The 17,101-nt window shown below is 36.3% G+C and overlaps 1 protein-coding gene across 3 annotated transcripts in view; it reads left to right on the forward strand.

Moving 5' to 3' along the window:
* The window catches only part of ppfia2 (PTPRF interacting protein alpha 2), a 101,036-nt gene that overhangs the window by 52,998 nt on the left and 30,937 nt on the right, over positions 1 to 17,101 (forward strand). For all 3 annotated transcript variants that reach the window (XM_079399348.1, XM_079399350.1, XM_079399349.1), the window contains 7 exons: positions 592 to 693; positions 5,274 to 5,438; positions 6,382 to 6,456; positions 10,887 to 10,994; positions 13,602 to 13,823; positions 14,337 to 14,483; positions 16,110 to 16,244. In XM_079399348.1, coding sequence (XP_079255474.1) covers positions 592 to 693; positions 5,274 to 5,438; positions 6,382 to 6,456; positions 10,887 to 10,994; positions 13,602 to 13,823; positions 14,337 to 14,483; positions 16,110 to 16,244 — 954 coding nt within the window. Of the gene's footprint in view, positions 1 to 591; positions 694 to 5,273; positions 5,439 to 6,381; positions 6,457 to 10,886; positions 10,995 to 13,601; positions 13,824 to 14,336; positions 14,484 to 16,109; positions 16,245 to 17,101 lie in introns of those variants that run through there.

Consider the following 17,101-nt stretch of genomic DNA (forward strand, 5'->3'; position numbering starts at 1 on the left):
CTAAATATAATATTTTTTTAATATAATAAATTACTTGCGCCTCAGAGCAAGCAGTCAAAACACAATAAATGAGGTAACTGCTTTCGAAGGTGGATGAAATACAGAAATACTTTGATGACAGACTTTGCTCGGGCATTTCAAAATGACCATAGCAACTTTTCAGATGCTGTGGAACAAGATCGGTCCGCTGGAGGTTTTGCCGTCCCATAGCGCAAAGTCACATGACTTTTTTTTGTTGCGCATGGAGGAATTTACTTGCCGTTAATTCACATTAACATCAAAAACCACCTGAAACGAGCGTAAAAAAATGTTTTTGCAAATGAAGGGAAATTATTCGAAATCTGCTATTTCCTTTATTCGTTTCTGATGCGATACTTCAAAATGTGCATGAACACAGGGTGATGGAAACATAGCTAATGTCATTCAGAGTTTAGCTCAAACCTCCAATCTCACACTTGCCTAGAAGTTTCCAGTAATCCTGAAGACAATAATTAGATGTTTCAGGTGTGTTTGATGAAGATGTATTGTCCTTTAACAAACTCACGTCCCTTCAGTCAGTGCATGTGAAAATGTCTGTTTGGTGTCTTGCAGGAGTTTGCAGCCCTGACGAAAGAGTTGAACGCCTGCCGGGAACAGCTGCTGGAGAAGGAGGAGGAGATTTCAGAGCTGAAGGCCGAGAGGAACAACACCAGAGTGAGTTCGCACACTGTGTCTTCCAGGCACTTCAAAGAACAGATTGTGCTCCTCAACTGTCAACCAAGTTGTACTTGCTTACAAAAAGCCCAAAATTTAACAGATGCCCACCCAATGACTCGTGCATCAAATTCATGATGTTTTGTTGGAGTCAGGATGTTTGTAGTCGCTCTTTAATGAACTGAAACCAGATTCTGTTGAGATGCTTACTTTTGAGTCATTCTCACTTCAATATGCCCTGCACTACCTTTCTTGGGGCTTTATTGTGATGAGATGACAGCTGAGCGATAGCTTCATCCTTGTGAGATCATAATTCCCTGTAAGTCAAGATAACAGGCTGGCGTTTTTCAATAAAATTGTCACCAAGCATTTGCATTGAATGCAGAGAAGCTGCCAAAACGTCTGACAAGACCCAGAAATTTGGCTATCACTTCCTTTTCACAAGTAGTCATTCTCACTTCTTCAGCTTCATTTTCACCTCCATTCTTTTCCTGCACCCCTCAGTGCTTGCCTGAGTCACCGTGCTAATGCAACCCGGCTCGCCAGCCTCCACGCTGCAATTCAATTAAATACTTACGTTACTTAGCCGCAGCCAAACGTTTGAAGAGTCAATTATGGAATTTAGGATATTGGAGGGTATTAAAAACCAGAGGGAAGCATAGATCGAGGAGGATAAGGGGCATAGTGGAATGAAAAAGAGGAGAGGTCGAGTGAGATTAGCAAAAGACTCTGGGAGCAGCATTTCAAGCAGAGTTTCTAATCTTACACAGGGAGCAGCTAATGTGACCGTGAGTGAAGTATTTAACCCGAAGCTGGCCTACAGAGACTGTCGTCGACTGCAATGCATCAGTCATTATGGAAAATGTCATATCTTAATCATTTTGAGACAGCATCCCAGTTTGCGTACCAGCAACATTCTCTAAAAGTATATTAGGCCCTGATAATGTAGAAAGTATGTACTTTTTAGTACGACAGCGATTGAGTAATAGGTGATAATATAAATGAGACGTAATAACAAGGAGTTGAGGTTAACATTTCAAAAATCCACAAGATGCACTTTTTGCATACTATTTTCAACATAATTTGATTTGAGACGCACTAATTCTTTTGTTACATAATATTTACTGTAAATGTTATGTTAATTGGGACGTTGGCCATTTACATAGGCCTTGGACTTATAAAGTACTTAAAAAAATGTTTTGTTGCCAATGAAATCGCTATATATGATTTTCACTGTATACTCACTGCAAGTATAGATCAACATTGTAAACAAGAGACCTTTTGGTTTCCATTTGGACCACTGTCTGTACTTTCAATGAAGTTGTGTCTTATTGCTGATTATTTCTGTGAATTAGTAAAAATTAGGTCATGTTATTTCAACCTGGGGACCACTACGAGTGGTCGACTACACTTATGTACAATCACACTTCTTAGGGCACTTATTATTGGTGTCTTTATCTTATGTAAGTGTACAACATTTTAACAGTAGTTTTTATTTCTTTGCTAGTAAAACTTTAGTTTAAAAAGTGGAAAAAGTACTTATGGTCGTACAATATCAAATTATGTCAAACAATCAGAAACAAGTACAAAGAAAGACAAGAACATTGCGAGTGAGGTGAGATGAGGTCATGCCATCAAATAATGCAGTATTACAGAGGAATTACGCTGATTTCAGTATGAAAAAATGAAGCATGTGCAGGACTTTACACAGGATGGCCCTTCAAGTAAAATGACACATAATGTTACTGTACATATATTGATTCAAGATCAATTCTGAGATTCATGTATTAGCTAATGGCTGTGTCTGCTGACGGCACCAGTGTGAATCTGATCCACCAAAACAGACACAATCAGAGGGAGAGAGAGAAACCTAACCTGCATCATCCGGCTATAGGGTTGTTTTAGTGCTGAGCTGGCGCTGGGAAAGATAGAGGCTGGCATAGATGGAGGGTTATGAATGAGGGAGCAAGGAACTGAGCAGAAATAGAAAGGTCAGCTTCTCTATAGGTCTCTAGAGCAGCACTGCTACAGTATAGCCAGTACAGCCCTCAGTCAGGTACATGTGCTACTGCAGCCCTAATGCTGCCTAACATTCAGCTGGAGAAGTCTGAATTTCCAACTACCTACTTGGAGACTCCACTTGAAGTTCAACCCTCTACTTAGAAAATCGTAAACTTGCAGAAATAAAGCATGCTGAAAATTAGGCTAAGCGTAGCCTAACATTCTTTTAGCTATCGTTTTTGTTCTGTATTTCTTCTAGCTATAGCTTTAGCTTTAGATTTGAAATTATTTTTAGAATAGGATCCGTTTTAGCTTGTGCATAAGTTTTAGTTTTATCATTATTTTTAAATTAAGCTTTTAGTTTTAGTTTTTACTTTAGTTTTAGGCCCGGTTTCACAGACGGGGCTTAGACTAAGCCAGGATTAGGCCATAGTTCAATTAGGACATTTAAGTCATTTTTATGCCTTAAAAAAACATAACTGGTGTGCATCTTGATACAAAACAATAGTACTGATATATTTTAAGATCAGTCAGTGCAAGTTTCTTTCTGTTGAAACAGCTCAGATTTACACTTTAGTCTGGGACTAGGTTTAAGCCTCGTCTGTGAATTCGGGGGATAGAATTTTAGATGAAGTATTAGCTTAAGCATAAACTTAGTTTTAGTATTAGTTATTTTTTATTTATAAGTTTTATATTTAATTTTAGTTTTTGATTATGTTAGTAATTATTCTTTATTTCATTTTGATTTATTCATTTTTGGGATCAGCCAGATTTTTTATGTTTTTTAAAGAAGTATCTTTTGCTAATCAAGGCTGCATTTATTTGATCAAAAATAGAGAAAAAATTGTGATATTGTGAAATGTTATTACAATTTAAAACAACAGTTTGCTATTTTATTATACTTTAAAATATAATTTATTCTTGTGAAGTGAATTTACTCCAGTCTTCGTGTCACATGATCCTTCAGAAATCATTCTGATTTATTATCAATATGCTGATTTATTATCCATATTGGGAACAGTTGTGCTGCCTTTTTGATACTTTTTTCAGGATTCTTTGATGAATAAAAAGTTCAAAAGAACAGCATATTCAAAATAGAAATCTTTTGTAACACTAAGTCTTTACTATCATTTTTTTAAAATCAATTTAACACCTTGCTTAATAAAAATATTAATTTCTTTAAATTCTTTAAAAAAAAAATTACTGATCCCAAACTTTTGAATGGCAGTTTTTGCTTATTATTATTAGTTTTATATTTAGTCACATGCTATTGGTTGCTGGGGGGATGTACAGTACAGTCACTTTTAAACAAATAAAATGCATCAATGAGTCAAAGTTCCTGATTATGTAATAATGAAACTAAAATAATTATCTCTGTTGATACTCTTGCAAAACAAATGCTAGCACTGAATAGCATTCCTTATGCCCACAATTAGGTTGCAGTATGCTAAGAGGCTTCTCAGTTGGCCATCGAACACCTGCAAAGTGAACAGTAGTGCCTTGTCTTCTGAGCATCAAGCATTGGAGTACTTTGATGCTTGGAAGTCTAAGATATTGAGTAGAAATGTCCTGCATCCGGCTTTAGATGCAATTCAGCATAATTCTGAGCAGGTTCTCAAAACAACATAAACACTTTTTTCTTTTGTCTCGCCATGCTAAAGCCAGACGTTCTCTCTCTCTCTCTCTCCATGGTGTCCTTGGGACTTTGGGGCCGAATTGATTTTTTATGCCATGTACCAGAGCTGAGAGTAACCACATTAACATAATCTCCTTTGTGCCGGGTCCAGGGGGTTTCAATTTGTTGTGTCTGCTTTATTGTTTCAAGTAAAGTAATGGGTTTTCTTGTGTGTAATGTTGTTATCCATCTGAAAGGGTTCCCTTGTAAAATGAGAAAAGACAAAATGGTGTGTTAAGCACATGCCATTAATTTTCATGTGAAGAATATCCTTGAGGGTTTAGTGACATAACGAAAAAACTGACCTCATGTTGCAGCATGAGACATTTCAGTTTTAGATTAACTACAAAATTTATATTTCATTTAAGTTTCAGTTTTTAATGTAGTTTTGGAATTAATATTAGATTAATATTTAGCTGTAGGTTTTTTGTGTAGTAATACATTTGTTTTAGATTATTCTCTGGTTTTTAACTTTGTCTTTTTTAGTTGAAGCTTTAGTTTTAGAACTGGTTTTATATTTAGTTGTTAATTATTAGATTAATTATAAAATTGAGAATTTTGGATGGATTTGTCTTTTAGATTTAATTTCAGTTTGAGCTTTAAATTGAAAGTTTTATATTTTAGCTTTAGTTTTAGAATTAGTATTAGTATTAATTTTATTTTTAGCTGTAGTTTTAGCTTTAGATTTAGGGTTTTTAGATTTAATTTCCATCTTCATTTGTTAATTTCACCTTTTACTACTTAATCCTCTTCGTCCCAAGTGAGACACAAGGCCGCATTTCAGCTTTTAAACTAGTATTAATATTGGTTTTAGTTTTAGTTTCAGTTTTACGATTGGCTTAATTCTAATGGTCATAATAGTATGGATGATTGTGATTAAATTAACTCCTTATATGTTCCACAGCTGCTGTTGGAGCATTTGGAGTGTTTGGTTTCGAGGCATGAGCGTTCCCTACGCATGACTGTGGTGAAACGACAAGCCCAGTCTCCTTCTGGGGTCTCCAGTGAGGTGGAGGTCCTCAAAGCCCTTAAGTCCCTCTTTGAGCACCACAAAGCACTGGATGAGAAGGTAAACCCTGAGATCAACAACTGATGAGGTTCCTTTTGTTTTTTTATTGTTGAATTCACAGTGCATTGCAAAAATAGAAATCTGCTAGTATAAATTCATATGTGACAAGTGTACCACAGACCTGTTGATGTTTGATCCATATAATGCATATAGGCCGACTGATCAATCTTAGTAACCAAAATAATATTATTTAGCAGTTTTCTCTCCTGGTTTTTGGAGAGTGAGTTGGAAGTACATTTATTAAACACCACGACCCACTGCACCACCTCTCTTTTCCTTCATCCAGTGGCGTTTTATTTATGGATTAAGCTCTTGTGTGGCGGTTCATCCAGCTGTAATCCATTCTGCGGCCTTCTGCAGACAGTGTCATTTATAAGGCGTTAGGTAACAGACGGCAAGAAATTGCTCATGATTTATGGGACCACAGTTTTAGTGACCACTGACTGTCCAGTGATGAAGGACCGAACCCACTGACATGATTCCAGTGATCAAACAGGTCGCGATTAAAATACTTATAATCAGTTATAAGACAAAGGAAAAAAAAATGTAATTTGTCAAACAGTACCTCAACATTTTTTTTCAATTGTGATTTTTATTTTTCTTTCCATTGTGGTCCTTGAAACTAAATTATTTTATTAAATATAAGACCATGTTTTATAAATTAAATACAAATTTATAGTTAATGTTTAATTTATTAATCATATAATGTTTTAGCAAAAACCACATATGTTGTATGATATCATGCTTATAGGTCATTTATAATAAAACATTAAATATACGATTAAAACTACATTTGCAGTTTCTTAGAATTGTATTCCATTTTAATTCTACTTTCTTAAATTCTACATTATGTTGCAACCATAATTTAAATGTAATTCTAAATCAGGAATAAAAACCATTCTCAGTTCAGTTCAATTTTTTTGTTGTTGTTTGTTTCGTTCAGGTACGAGAAAGATTGCGGGTGTCACTGGAGAGGGTCTCTGCATTGGAGGAGGAGTTGGCCGCAGCCAATCAGGAGGTGAGGCACAAATGCTCTGATTTACGTAATTATACATCAATCTGCACCCAAAAGGAGTTAAATATACTTAATAAACATGCTATATGTTTATTTGTTGCTATGGTGTGTTGTTTTTGCTTGATCTGATTAGTGTGAAATGCAACAGAGCAAATAGTACATTGTGTATTTTAGTGTTTATTCTAGTACTGACAGTCCAGATGGTGCAGTTCTAGCTGAAAGAGCTTCAAACTTCTCAACAAGAGCCAAATAACTTTTTTTTTTTTTTTCCTTTAAGAGATATGTAATTTTGAGATTGTGTGTACTATTTTTGACTGCACTGTAAGCAACGTCTCTGTTTTTGAATTAACACTCATCTGATCTTTTCGGGTCATGAGAGAGGTTTGCCTCAGATCAAAGAGCCACACAGATGGAGAGGTGAGAAGAAGTTAAAGCAGATATTGACTCAGTCCTACAATAGATAAACAGGGAGGTGGGTGGGTTATATTTGAAATAACATCTTAAATAAGTCATACTGTATATAAAACCATCTAAAGATGCAAAACCAACAGAAAACATACTGATGAGAAGATTCTTATTTACATCTCCCCAACTTCAGCTAGGTGAGAGTGCGTCAACCAAGAGAAAGATTTGCTTTCAATTCTGTTTCTAGGAAATTAAAAAACATAAGGATTTCATCCAGCCCTTTAAGCTGCCCAAAGTTACATCCCTGAAAATGTTTATTTATTATTAGTAGTAGTCATTCAAAACCTCATGCTTTTGGCTCATAGATATTCATTGATGTTATAAAAGGACATTCACACATCTTAGCGAATGGCAGAGAAAGTTGAATGCTCAGAATACAGCGGTGGCTGGTGCTTTTCCAGACTGGAGAAGCACAGATGTCACACTCCACTTATTAAAGCTAAGTGCGTGCTTAAAATGATTTAAGATCTGTTCTGTCTGTGTAAGCAGTGTCTGAAATGTAGAAATGAAAGGCTGTACATCTGAAACTACCTCTAAACAGTGAAAAAAAACCAGGCAATCTATTAAAGTGATAGTTCATCCAAAAATGAAAATTCTGTTGTTTCAAACCTGTAAGACCTTCGTTCATCTTCGGAACACAAATTAAGATATTTTTGATGAAATCCAAGAGCTTTCTGACCCTGCATAGACAGCAATGCAACTGACACGTACAAGGCTCAGAAAGGTAGTAAGGACATTGTTAAAATAGTCCATGTGACATCAGGGGTTCAACCGTAAATTTATAAAGCTACGAGAATACTTAAAGGCTATCTTTCACAAATGTTAGCGTTCTCAATATTATGAGTGCTTCATTTCTGCACGAGTATAACTGAACCATTTCTATTTCAAGTGTAGGTTAATATCTCAGAGTTAGAGGGAGCAAAATGTTGTTTAACATGACACATTCAGGTGAGTCACAAAGATGAATCCGGTTTCTGTGAAGTAGTTGTCTCCTGTTTGAAACAAACCAGCATTTCAGGCACAGCCGGGCTCGTACTCGCTCGGCTTTGATGAAGCCAAATGAACGACATCAAAGCGGACATGCTCACTTTCATTGGGCCTCCACTTCTCATTTACCTTCATTTGCAAGTTGACTCAATATTCCGGCTCTTTGTGGAGTCAGAAGGTGTGGGATTGTTTGATCTTCAGGCCTCGAAAAATGGCAGACAATTCCCTTTCTGAGCCTTCAAAAGCGAGAAGCCCCTTAATTGCCGCCTCATTAAAGGAATGCGTGGCGAGCGGCGATAAACCAAACAAAGGGAAGCGGATGTCTTCCTTATTTCCATCCATCTATCCTGCTTCCTCTGAACTCACAGTGGACAGAGCATCTCGACATGGGTGTGGAATAATCTCCCAATGCCCTTTAGCCTGGAGAGAACACAATGTGTGTGTGTGTGTGTGACAGGGCTCATCAGTCAGATAACCTGCTTTAGAGATGCTTCTTGAAGAATACTAGGTTATTTTATTAGGGAGCATATGCCAGTGGCCATGGTCAGCAACTTCTGCTGCTATATTTGTATGCACTGCAGTTTTACGTTTATTGGGCTGTGGCAGTTTTGTGCTGGTCTAGATATACAGCATTTCATAAATTACATTATAGTGCAATATATAGTGGCGGTCAGTGTAGTAAAAAAGTATAAAAAGTTCAGTGGTATATATATAAAACTACCATGGTATAACCATGAACATCAAGAGTACATTGTAGTAGCATCAAATACTATGTGTAGCAATAGTAAAAGTGTTTTTTCTTTTTTAATTATCATTATTATTATTTCTTTTTTTTATTTTATTATGTACAAACTTGGGCTGTTGATGTTAACATGTCAAAAATGTAAGTTTTTTAATGCTGTTAAAGGGATGTTTGACCCAAAAATTTAAATTCTCTCATCATTTACTCTCTCGTGCATGTCATACAAGATGTATACACTGCAAAAAAATGTGGCGTAAGTTTTAATTTCAAACTATTTTCATTCAGAAATTGCTAAAAAATTGACAAACAATTGCAAATAAATGGCAAGTAACACATTGAATTAAACATTAAATTTTGAAGTGGAATGGCTGAAATAGTATTTTCTTGTAAAATGTACTCTAACTTTAAAACTTTTTAGAGTAATTTTTACAGTGTTGGGCCTTTCTTCACATGAACACAAATCATTTTTTTTTCATCTGGCCCACTGATGGTTAGGTTTAGTTGTGGGGTTAAGGTTGGACCTACATACTTACTGTTCTAAAAATCATATGAAGAGTTTATTTGCAAAAACAGAAAACTCCTGTTTTTTTTTTATTTTCAAAAATCATGTTTTTTATTATGTTATCATGTTTTTATTGTGTTTTATTTAGTTATTTTTTAACCTAATCAAAATAATCCAACTGCAGTTTGATTGAGATTAATTGGAACGCACAATGAAAAAACATGATTTTTGAAAATGGTTAAAAACAGTTATCTGTTTTTGCAAACTCTTCATATATTTCCACATGAATTGGATCGTATAAATTCCAACAAAATCATCACCTTGTAAAACCGTTATGTTTTCTAATGAGATCGGGCTGATACAACACCAGTGGATGAATCCATGTGTTCTAAAGTGAAACAAACAATAAGTGTGTGTGTGTAAGAAAAATATGTATATATTAAACTCCTAATTTGCTGCTTATAAGCAGATTGTAAGGCAGTTGTTAAGTTTAGGTATTGAGCAGGATTAGGGATGTAGAATATGGTCATGCAGAATATGTGATTTATAAGCGCTAGTAGCAGCCAGTATATTTATTAATATAGTTATTAATAGGCATGCTTATAAGCAAATAGTTAATAGTGAGAATTGGTCCCTGCATTAAAGTGTTATCCTCTTTTTAACTACTGACTCTGGCCAACTCTCCTACACACGCATAAGAACGGGTCACATTTACACTTGGCGTAATTGACACATTGTGAAGCTGTCGCTTGCCACTTCTCATGTGATCCTTTACGAAAGCTTGTCTATAACTGACTTATGAAATCCTGTGAGATCACTTCAGAATGTTAACTGTGTCTCTGACATTTAATACTTCTAGTCTTGTGACAGCAATGAGAAGTGTCATGTGAAATCCCTACAGAAACACTTTGATGACATGCCCTTAAATAGGTTATACCCGATAATAAAATGTTATTTGTTCAAAAAAGGCATAATTTAGTATTTCATAATCATTTCCCATCTCTCTCTCACTCTCTAACAATCAAACAGGCTGTTTTATGCTGCAGCTGTGCCTTTAAGTCTTCTTTGTGAAAATCCAGGAAAGTTGGTGCTGGCAGCTGTAACAATTTTTTGAGGTCGGTTGTTAAATGACCAGTTAGAGCTGCCTGTTTCCAACATTCCTGCTGCTCCTCAATAATGCTGTCAGAAAGAAAGCTACAGTACAGCGTGCCCTTGATACTGTACATTTGCAATTAAAAACTGATGGAAAAGTGATTGCGTTTGCTGTTGATGTGCTACATGTATGAAGCAAAAAACTAAGCTGTCTAAGTTTGATTTATGATGCAGTTTTTCTGTATGCTTGTAGTTTCAAGAGAATTATGCATGAACACCATACAAAAATTACTCTGGAAGAACATACCCACAGAGTCCAGGAAAAATCTGATTTGGTCTGCCCATCAAAACAGAATGGATGTCCAATTTGAATATATACTTAAAAAAAAAAACTCAAATACAAAGAAAAATAGTTTGGATGACAGACAATAAAGTAGTACCAGTAATATTTGATGTTGCTTATGAATATCACTTTTTTAGGTTTTATTGGAGCAGTAACATGTAAGTCAGGATGATATATGTTTCTATTATGTCTTTACTGTTTGGCATATTATTTGGCATAAAGTATCCTATCAAACAACAACTGATTTCAGTATTTGCTGGGTATTATTTGACATTAAATCTCTCTATATTGTGCTTTTGCAGATTGTGGCCTTGAGAGAGCAGAATGCCCACATTCAGAGGAAGGTGGCTTCAGGAGAAGGGGCTGAGGACTTGTTGGAGGGAACAGATGCCCAGAAAGTTCATGGCAAGGTAGGGGACCAGGCTCTAAACTGCCTCAGAGTGGTTAATGATCTCTCAACAGTCAGATTTTGTTTTATGAATGCTAAAAGTACACTAATATTCAAAAGTTTGGGTTGGTAATTTTGGTCAGTGCTTGCTTGCTGAATAAAAGTATTAATTTCTTACAAAACTAAATCTTGCCAAGCCCAAACGTTTAAATGGCACTGTGCAGAACTGGTGACGAGAAGTGATTTATTTTGATGTACAATCAGCTTTTAGTCTAACAGGGAAATAAAGAAACTCCAGAAAATAGTTTTTGAACACATATGTGTAAAATAAAATCAGTAAACCTTTACAGTAACCTCTATACAGTCTACACACATGATTCATCCTGTCAGACTGTGAGTCTAAATCACATTTAATGTGCCGTTAAACCAGTCATAGCAGAATCTTGCCTCACACTCCTGATGAAAAGATAACAGGATGAGAGGAGAGCCGTCCTCCTCTCGCTGTCAACGGTGGGCGCCGTGTGCAGCATTAGATTGTGCTGGAATGGTGACAGTGATGGCAGGAACATGTGGCCTTGTAAAAGATAAAAGTTGGCACTTTGACAGTATATCTCAATTGGCCAAATGAATCTCCCATGATGCTCGATAGATTCAGAAACAGTACTGACGATATCCAGGGCCTCTGGCACTGATGCATGGGTTCAACTGACAAACCAGAGGTCACTGGCTTTGTGGCCTTCTCAAATAGACAAACAAGACTGAAAAAGAAAGAGAGAGACAGTGAGAGGGAGTGAAAAAAGTGAGAGTGAGTCATTATCAGGCCCTGCAGCCGCTCCAGAATAAACCATGGCTATTCTTTGTCTTGTCTATTTACGATCACAGAACCTTCTTCTGGTGAAGTCGTTTCGATCTCTCGTGGCTTCACAGCTTTGACGGAGTAAAGTCTGTGTGCTATGCAAATTATTTTATCACCCTTCTGTCTGGGTGTCTGGACCATAAATTGAACAGGATGTAAAGTCTAATTTTAGTGCAGCATAAGACGTGTCAAGATTTAGGGTGAATATGTGACAAAAATCTTTATTTTAGGCATGGCAGAGGAAAGATCTGCTGAGCCTCTGTTTCACACACTGAGAAAGCAATTAGACTGAACAGACACAAATGTGCATGCTGGGTAATCAGCGGTCCAAATAAAGAGCACTGTGCTAAATGACAGTTTCAGTGAATGAATGGATGAAGTAGCTGAAAACATTAAACCATGGAACTTGTATAAAATTATAGGTATTTGTGCCGTATTTATATTTGTTTAGTATAAATCACTGTATCAATTTATGGTTTTTCCATTTAATTGGCAATTAATTATATGATTACTGGACGTATTTACTTGGTTTTATACTTGTACAGAACAAATATTTGTTATGAAGTTTTAGTTTTTGTTATTTTAGTACTTCCTCTTAAACTAAACAAAAATGAGAAGTAGAGCCTTGGAAACTAGCTAAAATAAAATGAGTTTTCAGTTTTTTATTACAGTTAAAGGAGACCTATTATGCCCCTTTATATAATATGTAATTTAAGTGTCCCCAGAATGTGTCTGTGACGTTTAAGCTCAAAATAGCCCACAGATAATTTATTATATCATTTTAAAAATGCCTATTTTGCGTGGAAGCAGAAACACTCTGTTTTCATGCCTGTCTCTTTAAATGCAAATGAGAATAGGGCTGTGCCTTTACAGCTCGTTTCTCAGATACTCTGCTAAAAAACATCTGTTTAGTTTTGATTACGATGTCTGTTGTGCTGAAATCATGCGTTTTAAACCATATTAGTTTAAACTTTTGATATACAGTTTTCTGAGCACGCACATCCGAAGCACACACACAGAAAGCGGCTGTCACACGGCATCTGAGTACTAAACCAAGTTCTCTTTCATGTCTTATTGTGCTTAAACTGTAAAATATACACAAGTTTATGTTAAAAGCACACAAGTTACAAAAACGGTCGATTATGTCTGTGAAGGTAAACAGCTGGGAAAGAAATGGCATGTTTATATTAGATCTGTGTGGCAGCAGCGTAATATACAATAAATAAATCAATAAATCCACTGCTCTCTTGTCTCCTCTGAGGCTAAACAGTGTTCTGTGCTCATCTGTGCAGAACAGTTAGCATGTTGTCCTCAAACTTTCACCATGGCTTTAGAACTGGTACTTTGCGAAATCAAAATGACGGCGCCATGGGTGGAAACTTGCAGATTAAGGGGTGGTAATACTATAATAAGATTCCCTTTCTACATCACATTTTTTCACAAGCTTGCAGTGAAAAGCATAGCAAAAAATTGACTGTGTTATTTTTTATGTTTTCTGGGTTGATAGATGCCCCGGGTACCCGATTATAGCACTTAAACATGGAAAAAGTGAGATTTTCATGATATGTCACCTTTAATGTCTATTTAATGTAATTAAAAATAATTTTATGAGCTTAGTTTTATTTAACGATACCAACCCTTATAATAGTGTGCAGTTTTACTGAATTTACAAACAGATAATTCTGTTTAAAGATCCTTATTTAATCTGTTTAATCCATCTCACCGCATTTTTTAAATTTAAAAGAAAGTGTATTGCATGTGTTTGGGTTGCAGCGGTTGTCTAACGGGTCGATGGAGTCGGCGGACGAGGCCAGTCAGGTGGTGGAGCTGCAGGAGCTGCTGGAGAAGCAAAACTACGAGCTGGCGCAGATGAAGGAGCGCATGTCCTCGCTGTCCTCCCGCGTGTCCGAGGTGGAACAGGAGCTGGAGACGGCTCGCAAAGACCTCATCAAGAGCGAAGATATGAACAACAAGTACCAGAGAGATATTAAAGAGGTGCAGTATGGGTGTCTGTCTCAAAACACACATACTGTAGATTAGGCTGTCTGAAACCTCATCAGACAATAATTAACATCCTTTCAACTCGAATGCAGTTTTCTTAAAAGGTGCCTTCGTACAAAGTTCAGTCCATTGCAACACTGACTGACCAGGTAGCAAAGCAGCTGCCTTAGGTTTCGGACACAGCCTTGTCACATTGATAATTAGCCACAGCTGGACAGATTCTGGGAAATGTCTGTTGGATTTGAGATACAGTTATTGATGGAGAGAGGTTGTGGCAGCCCGGAGCAGTGAGTGTGTGTGTGTGTGTGTGTGTGTGTGTGTGTGTGTGTGTGCGCACCTCTGTGTCCGAATGTTTGCTTGTGTTCATATTTGTCCTCAAGCCTGTGTGTAATTATAGGGCAGGATTTTTGATTGACAGCAGACTATTACACCTGTGGGCTCCGTCTTAGGTGTGTGTCTGAGAGCCACTAACCAACAGTCCACCAATATATTTGTGTGTGTGTGCAGGCTATGTGTCAGAAAGAAGACATGGAGGAACGGATCGTGACTCTTGAGAAGCGCTATCTCAGTGTCCAGAGAGAGTCCACATCACTACATGACATCACAGACAAGCTGGAAAACGAACTGGCCAATAAGGAGGCGTTCCTCAGACAGGTCAGGTTCTGACCACTTGTCTTCCAATTTCATTTTCTGTGTAGCATTATTTCAAATTACTTTCATATACTGCAATTATGTAACTGCATAGTGCACAGATGTTTTGAACTTGACAACTGACAACAGTCATTCCGTTCGTAATTGAAGATTCTTTTCTGCTGATATCTCGGTCAGCATGACACCGTTTCATATCCTGCCAAATGATCCACCAGGATTTCTGAGAAAGTGCTTAGAGATGTGAAAAAAAAACGTGTTCTGAACGTATTACAGAGACTTAATGAAAGTGCATGACAAAATTAAGACATTTTTGTCAACCATCGATTAACCATGTAGATTAATACTTCAGCTGGAAAATTAAACTCTGTCAGTATTTATTAATTTTCTGCCAAACTTGTTTGACTTTCTTTTGGGTTCAATCCTTGTTGAATAAAACAAATTTCAAAAACTTATCCTGCTCAAAATTTTGGTTTTGTTAATACACGAGCATAAGCCAAAATATAAAATGTCATGAGTAAAGCAGTGTTTTGTAGAGAGGGGTCAAAATGACAACTTTCACCTGAGATTTGGAGCCAATTTACAGCGGTGTAAAAATGACTTTATATATGTATGTGTACTGTGTATATTTATTATGTATATATAAATACACACACAATATATATTTTGAAAACATTTATTTACACATTTATATATTCATATTCTTATATTTGATATTATATATTTTATATAAACAACCTATTTTTCTTAAATATATACATGCATGTGTTTGTTTTTATATATACATAATAAATATACACAGTATACACACATATATTATCGCGGTTAATCGTTTGGCAGCACTAATTTTTAGACTTAGTAAATTGGTTTTTGGGTAAAATCTGTTGACGCTAGTGATCTTTCTTGCATTATATGCCAATGGTGACAGTTAAAAAATGGGGAAAAAAAACATATTTTTTTTTTCCTGACGTTTGCATGGCGACACTTACATTAACATTTATTCAATTAGCAGATGCTTTTATCCAAAGTGACTTACAAAGGAGGAATACTTGGCTGATACTTTTTTACTTACATTTTTTACTTTACTTTTTAGAAAGTAAAAGCTGAGGAACAAATATTATGAAACTAGAAATACATAATTTCCCTCTGTCAAAACAATTGCATAGAACATAAATATTCCTTTTGCAAAGTTTCACTTTTTATATAAACAGTCACAAAACAACACTGATATGTAAAAGAGCAGTGAGGATATTCTACAAAAGAAATATTAATTTATTTATTCATCTATCCGTTTTAATTATTTTTGTACTTATTTAGTAAATAATTAAGTAATTTGTAGATTTTATTTAATTTTTGCTTTTTTCAGTTAAAGAAACCTATTTGTAGAAATTTTAGTGTATAAGGTAAGGTACTGCCAAGCTTCAGCATGCATTTATCACCCTCTAATGAGAGTTTAATTGTTCTAAGAACTGGCAAAAATAGGCAGTTATGTAATTTTGTTTGTTTGGGCACACTGAAAGCAGCCTCGATGATCCACTTGTTGACGTGGAAGCTGGTCTGTCCTATGGTGTCTGCTATATGAGGATAAACTCTGATCAGACACTGTGTGTGTGTGTGTGTTTCCTCCCACAGATGGAGGAGAAGAACAGGCAGTTACAGGAGCGGCTGGAGTTGGCGGAGCAGAAGCTCCAGCAGACCATGAGGAAAGCTGAGACTCTGCCTGAAGTCGAGGCTGAGCTAGCACAGAGGATAGCAGCTCTCACTAAGGTACTGTACTGGATACCACACACACACACATTCGCTGTGCATTTAATGCAAACCAGTGTTGTTGAAATCCTTAACTAAATGTTAATTTGCTTTGAAATTAACAAGAAGTAAAGTGAAAAAATATCTGGGAACACTTGAGTGATAACTCAAATGAACTGATTTACTAAAGTGAACCATCAGAACAAACGATTCACACAAATGAATCAGCCAAACAGTAGTACTTCAGAGAGAGAGACATCAATCTGCAATCCATGTTGGGCTCAACTGTTTAGGCTAGGGGTCAAGGGCCACTTTTGAGGTTTCTCCTATTGACCACTGCACATTAAGGTGCTCTGTCTAAACATTCTTGGTTTAGTTGGGGCAAAGCATTACATTGCACTTAGTGTACATTTATTATGTGCATTGATCAGCATAAAAACGTCAAAATCTTTAGTAGCAGTATAATGAAATTATCTCTTTCAAACTTATGTTGTGTAGATCAGAATGATTTGAGAGCTCCTATGGTCAAACACATCAGTATATTTTTTGGTCTGGTATGTGTTAACAAATTGTACATGACTAATTTTCACCATAGTACTTACTGGTACTGGTACTTTAAGCCCAAATGAGAGGTGAGAAGTTGGCAGGTGATTTCTCACAGTGACCACTGCCCCTGAAAGGGTTAAAGAAAAGTAAAAGACAGAAATTGCTCTTGTTCATTCCTTAAAACGAGCTGTTAACAAACTCTACTGTGGAAACATGGACAGATATGCTGTTCATTATTAACATTGTGTGGCATTTCTCTGTATTGTGTGGTTTGGTAGTCTGGTATGGAAGTTAAACTCCAGGACATGAACTGCAGTCTGAAGAAGGTGGGA

Source organism: Barbus barbus (assembly GCF_936440315.1).
Source record: "Barbus barbus genome assembly, chromosome: 39".
NCBI classification, from domain to species: Eukaryota; Metazoa; Chordata; class Actinopteri; order Cypriniformes; family Cyprinidae; genus Barbus; species Barbus barbus.